This window comes from Heterocephalus glaber, unplaced genomic scaffold, assembly GCF_053883595.1.
Source record: "Heterocephalus glaber isolate CG9 unplaced genomic scaffold, H.glaber_assembly_v1.0 deba00001687, whole genome shotgun sequence".
Taxonomy (NCBI): domain Eukaryota; kingdom Metazoa; phylum Chordata; class Mammalia; order Rodentia; family Bathyergidae; genus Heterocephalus; species Heterocephalus glaber.
In genome coordinates this window covers 12,378,607-12,383,822 of record NW_028258412.1, presented here as the reverse complement: position 1 = coordinate 12,383,822, position 5,216 = coordinate 12,378,607, and the positions used below count along the sequence as shown (strand labels likewise).

Sequence of the window (5,216 nt, the reverse complement as noted above, 5' to 3'; positions counted from 1 at the left end):
AGGAACCTGCAATAAGGAAAGAGACTGGAAGGTTTTGGCATCAGAAAAGAAATACTGAGGGGTTGGAGGCTGTGTGGCTGAATGGGGCAGGTGTTTCTTGCAAAAGCAAGGTCAGATTGAGACCCGGGAATAGGGAGGCTGCAGAGTTCAGCCAGCCTGGTCAGAAGGAACTGAGTCCCCACCTGGGATAGGAAGATGAACGAGAGGGGCAAACCCACAGCCCAGGGAGGAGACTGGAGTGTCTCACCCAAGGCTGGAATGGCTTGGTGTGGCAGGCAGATTACTGCTCCAGGGAATACCCACACCTCCAAGCTCAAACTGAGGCTTTGCTTGGCCCAGGCCTCAAGGGGGTGAGCACAGGGCAGATGGACCAGCACCTGTGATCCAGTGACCAGCACAGTGGCTTCCTCTTCCCAGATGTTGGAGTGGATGAGCCCCTGTCCTGGCAGCACACAGCCCTGAGAAGCTGGGCCCAGGCTACGTGGCAGAAGGTGAGCCAGGGGAGGCAGGGACACCTCCAGGCTATTCCAGGAGTGGTTCTTTCTGTCTGAAGCATTCATTCAGACCTGGGAAACTGGGAACCTTAGAACCTTAGAACAGCAAGTCCTGGGAATGCCAGAGACTGCTGGTTGTAATGTTTAGGAGCATGCACTTCAGCTACATCCCAGTGGATTCACACAAGTCCCCCTTGAGCAATTTAGGGTGCAGCTAAGAGTTGGTTGGGGGAGTAGGAACGGTATGATGGCTGCACTGGGGAAAGCTCTGTGTTGAGATTTTAGTCTTTTTTAAATTTAAAAAAAAATTTTTTGGTTTTTTGAGACAGGGTCTTGCTATGTAGTCCAGGCTGGACTTGAACTCACTATGTGGCCCAGGCTAGCCTTGAACTCAAGGTGTTCCTCCTGCCTCAGCCTCCTGAGTGCTGGAATTACAGGCATGTGCCACCATGCTGGGCTGAGATTTTAGTCTTGAGGAAGCCTTTAAGTCAGAAAGGGGTAGACAGGGATGATGAGAAATTTAAAAAAACTGATGATGGAATGAGGGTGGGATCAAAGATGGGCTTTTGACATAGTGTTCCTCTCTCTCTCTCTCTCTCTCTCTCTCTCTCTCTCTCTCTCTCTCATACTGGGAATTGAAATAAGGCCCTTCACAGTGAGCTACATTCCCACTCTACCCCTCTTTAACTTTTATTTTGAGGGTCTCATTCAGTTGCTAAGTTGCCCAGGGTGGACTCAAACTTTCAATCTTCCTGCCTCAGCCTCCCAGAGTGCTGGAAATACAGGTGTCCACCACTATGCCTGGCTTTGATATTCTTCCTGCCAGGCCTTTAGATGATGTTCTCTGTATCAGCCAGTGCCCCAGGAGACACTGTCGTCCACTTTGGCTGAGCTGGACAGTTGCCTGCAGCTGCTCGAGGCCAAGTTCCTTCGGGATCAGGCCTTCCTCACTGGTCCCCAAGTCTCTGTGGCTGACTTGATGGCCATCAAGGAACTGATGCTTGTGAGTGTCAGGGGGCGGGGTGACCTGCTCAATAGCAGGGAGTCCTGGGAAGGAGCTGCCTTCCCCACTTGTGTTGACCTTTCTGGTTGTGGGACTCTGGAGGAGTCTCAGTGTCCTGAGTCTCAGGCTCCTCACCTATAAAATGAACCCTCATAAGCTCTCACTTCGGGATACTGAGAGGCTTCCCAGGGTCCCCTGGGAGAGGCATCCCTGAGCCATCACACATATGGAGGAGGTGGGAAAATCCTATCAGGGAAACCTAAAGCACACCATGCTGCCTTTGCTTGGGGCTGGACATGTTCCATATTTCTGCTCCACAGTTCATGACGCCATTCCTTTTGTATCCTCCCTCATGTTTCCTCCACCCTCTGGCTCCCACCTGACCTTTGCAGAGAGCTTTAGCACATGCTTATGGTATCTGGGCATTTGGCCCCATGTCGCTTCTCCTGGGAGACTTCCCTGGCCTCCCCACACCCAGGCCACTTCAAATGACCCCTCTGCAATCCTTAGGCCCAGTGTTTCCTCCCCTCAGTCCTCTTGGGAAGCAGGCTCCATGCTCCCCGGGCTAAGCACACATCACAGTTGGAGGTTGACCAGGGGAAGAGCTATCTGATCAGGAATGGCCCAGTCCCCCAGGTCTTTTGCCTCTGGTGACACTGTCTCCCAATGGTGGGGTACAGGGCTAGTTCATGACCCATCTTGGAGAACGGAAGTCCTCCCTTATTCCTTGGCCTTCCAGGTGTTGCCAAGCAGTATGCTCTCCCAGGTTTACTCCTAATCCTAACCACTGTCTTCTCTGTGCCCAACTGGGTCCCAAACTTGCCACCTCCAGGACTGTCACAACCTTACCTGTCTTACGTCTTAGCCCCTTTGTGAATCTTCTAATAAACCACTAACTAACAGGACAAGCAATGATAGTTTTGGCTCAATCGCCTTCTCATTGAGGAGCTCTTAATATGCACACTTGGAATTCTCTATGTGTAACTGAAAGGACAGCCTTGTTTGAAATAACCCCGACATTCCCTGGAGGACAGTGAGTCACCACTCACACAACAGGCTACAAGGGCAGGAGTCTTGGGGACCAGGTAGAGATACCATAGCCCTAGGGATTTGCCCAGTCCCAACCTGCACACACACACATTACTAAGTCTCCAAACTGTGTTAGAGAAGTGCAGACTACCCCAGGAAACTTGAAGTTGTCTGACTTTGAAATCCTGGCAACTCGTTCAAAATATTATTTAACCAGCACAGTGATAGTTACGAGGGTCAAGCCTATGAGAGGCCCTACAGGTACGTGGGTTCAGGCTTCCATGTGCCTACAGATTAGGAACAGGCTGGGCCTGGGCCAGAAAGGCAGAGGGAAAAACAACCCCGCCCCTAAGGCTGGAGCGCGGTGGGCAGGGCAGTATCCGGTTGGGGCTGGGAGGCAGGACTTCCGGAAATCTGAGCCAGCGCTGGTAACCTCAGAGACGCGGATATAGCCCAGGTGGCCAATGTGGGGCGCCGATTTTGCCCAGCCCCCTAGCGCCCCGCCCACGCACCCATTCCACCATTTTAGGCCATACTGGCCAGACAGAGAGTTTATTCTCCGCTGAGGCTGCTTCTGCCTTCCGGCTGAACATGCCTTTCATTGAGCTGGACACAAACCTGCCCGCCAGCCGCGTGCCCGCCGGGCTGCAGAAGCGGCTGTGCGAGGTCGCCGCCACCATCCTGGGCAAACCCGTGGAAGTGAGCGAGGATGGGGGTGCCCAGGGCGAGGGGAGGTTCAGGAACCAGGGGTCCCGCTCTGTCCACACCCCGCCTCCACAGAGTTTCCCAGATTCATCCTCAGAGACCTCCAGTTCTCCCAGCAGCCTGGCCTTCCGTGCCCCATGGATCTGCGGGCCTGCCTTGCACTGCCCTCGCTTGCCCTACCCGGGCATGACCCCCACGTGACTTAAAGGACCTGGCCTTCTAGGCCCTGTGTGCCCGATCCTACTCACTGCAGCCTCAGCTGTGAAACTTTTGTGTCTCTCTCAGCACATGAACGTCACTGTGCGGCCTGGCCTGACCATGGTGCTGAGCGGATCCACAGAGCCCTGCACCCAGCTGCTCATCTCTTCCGTCGGTGTGGTGGACACTGCGGAGAAGAATCGCGGACACAGCGCCAGCTTCTTCGAGTTTCTCACCAAGGAGCTGGGCTTGGGCCAGGACCGGTTTGTAGGGGAAGTGCAAGGGCCCATCTGGGACAACTGTGCAAGCAGAGGCAGTGACTCTGCCTCAGGGCCCTATGTAAGGTTAGGGGAAAAAATTCCTCACCCTGGCCAAGAAGGATACCTTAGAGTCTGTTCCAGGAAGGCTGTACACTCCTTAGGCCCCCTGATGGTGCCTTTGTGTTGCCTTGTGGCTCCAGGATTGTTGAATTCCTGGCTCAGCGGCCATCCCTGTGACACCTGGGCAAGGTGTGGCTTCTTGGACCTCAGTGCTTCCACCTGTGCACAGGGAAGGAGCTCTTTAGGCAACTCCTCAGGGACCCTGCCAGGGAGGGTCACTGGGGCCTGTGCCCTGCACCTGCCTTGGCACCTGGCAAGGTAGGAGGGTGTTATTACCCTGAGGAAGCCAGAGAATCTGATTCTCAAAGAGAACATCTCCAGGCTGTTGAAATGAAATGTGGGTGTGTCCCGAGACCATGACCCTTGTAACCAAATGAGACCGGGAGGAGGGGGCCACCATATAGCAAAAAGAGCTTTAGCTTGGACGACTAGACAGCCGGATACATCCAGACCCCTTCCAGTGTCTCCATCTGCAGACTGCATCTGACAGGACTACTGTGTTGTCTGGGGAAGGGGAAGAGCTTAACTGGGATGAGCAGGGCAGCAAAATGTCTGGGGCTGATTGGGCTGGCCTGAGGGCCCCCGGGGAGACTATGAGGCAGGGGTCTTGCAAGGTGAAGAGTTTGCCAAGCAGCTGACATCTTTTTCTCTGTTTCCTGAAGGATAATTATCCGCTTTTATCCAATGGAGCCCTGGCAAATTGGATTCAATGGTACTGTCGTAACATTTTTATGACACAAAGGCACAAAGGATGCGGGACATCAGCCTGTGAGCTGGCTGCCTCTTCCCGAGAAGCCAGGTCCTGGCAGACTCAGGGCCTGGTGGATACCGGGTTCTGGCACTCGTCTGCAGATATGTCTGTGACCTTGCAGTTGTCCTCTTCCCCACCCTCATTCCAAATAAACGGAGAGGACCTTATCGTCTAAATGTGATGTATTTATTTCCCTACTACCTTCCTGTCTCCCTAGGCCTCTGGGCAGCAAGTTTGGTTCATGACGAGGGGATCTTAGGGAAATGGAGGTGGCACATTTCCCGTTTAGGGCTGCTCTCTGATATGTCCAGAGCTGAAATCTTAGGGTGGAGAGCTCAGCCTGGTGCTTCTGCTCTCTGTACCCATGTGCAGACCAGTGGGGACAAAAGGGCAGCTAGTCTGGCCTGAAACGTCCTGTGTATTCTGATCTCCTGATCATCCTGACCTCAGCCAGAGCCCTTCGATCTGCAGAGTGCTGTGCTGGCTGGGTGAACTGGGCTGGCTGGGCTTCCTGGACCTTCCCTGGACTTCACTTTGCACCTTGATTCTTCTGAGAATTCACTGGAACTGAGCACTTGGCAAAACCCATGGCAAACATCAGAACTGCAATGTTTGCCAACATCTCCAGGGTGGAAATGAAAAATCTGCCACTAGGA

The 5,216-nt window shown here is 53.8% G+C and overlaps 1 protein-coding gene across 1 annotated transcript; it reads left to right on the top strand.

The window, feature by feature from the left end:
• Positions 1 to 3,016: 3,016 nt before the first annotated feature.
• LOC101717732 (D-dopachrome decarboxylase) lies at positions 3,017 to 4,736 on the top strand. Its single transcript, XM_004843639.4, has 3 exons — positions 3,017 to 3,225; positions 3,517 to 3,692; positions 4,472 to 4,736. The coding sequence occupies exons 1-3, from the start codon at positions 3,118 to 3,120 to the stop codon at positions 4,542 to 4,544; spliced, it is 357 nt and encodes a 118-aa protein (XP_004843696.2). The 5' UTR covers positions 3,017 to 3,117; the 3' UTR covers positions 4,545 to 4,736.
• The last annotated feature ends 480 nt before the right edge of the window (positions 4,737 to 5,216 follow it).

Bases quoted from the DNA above. Each gene is read 5' to 3' on its own strand.
- LOC101717732 (XM_004843639.4), top strand. From the start codon at position 3,118: ATGCCTTTCATTGAGCTGGACACAAACCTGCCCGCCAGCCGCGTGCCC. The intron at 3,226-3,516 runs GTGAGCGAGGAT...TGTCTCTCTCAG, and splicing joins TCCTGGGCAAACCCGTGGAA to CACATGAACGTCACTGTGCG. The intron at 3,693-4,471 runs GTTTGTAGGGGA...TGTTTCCTGAAG, and splicing joins CTGGGCTTGGGCCAGGACCG to GATAATTATCCGCTTTTATC.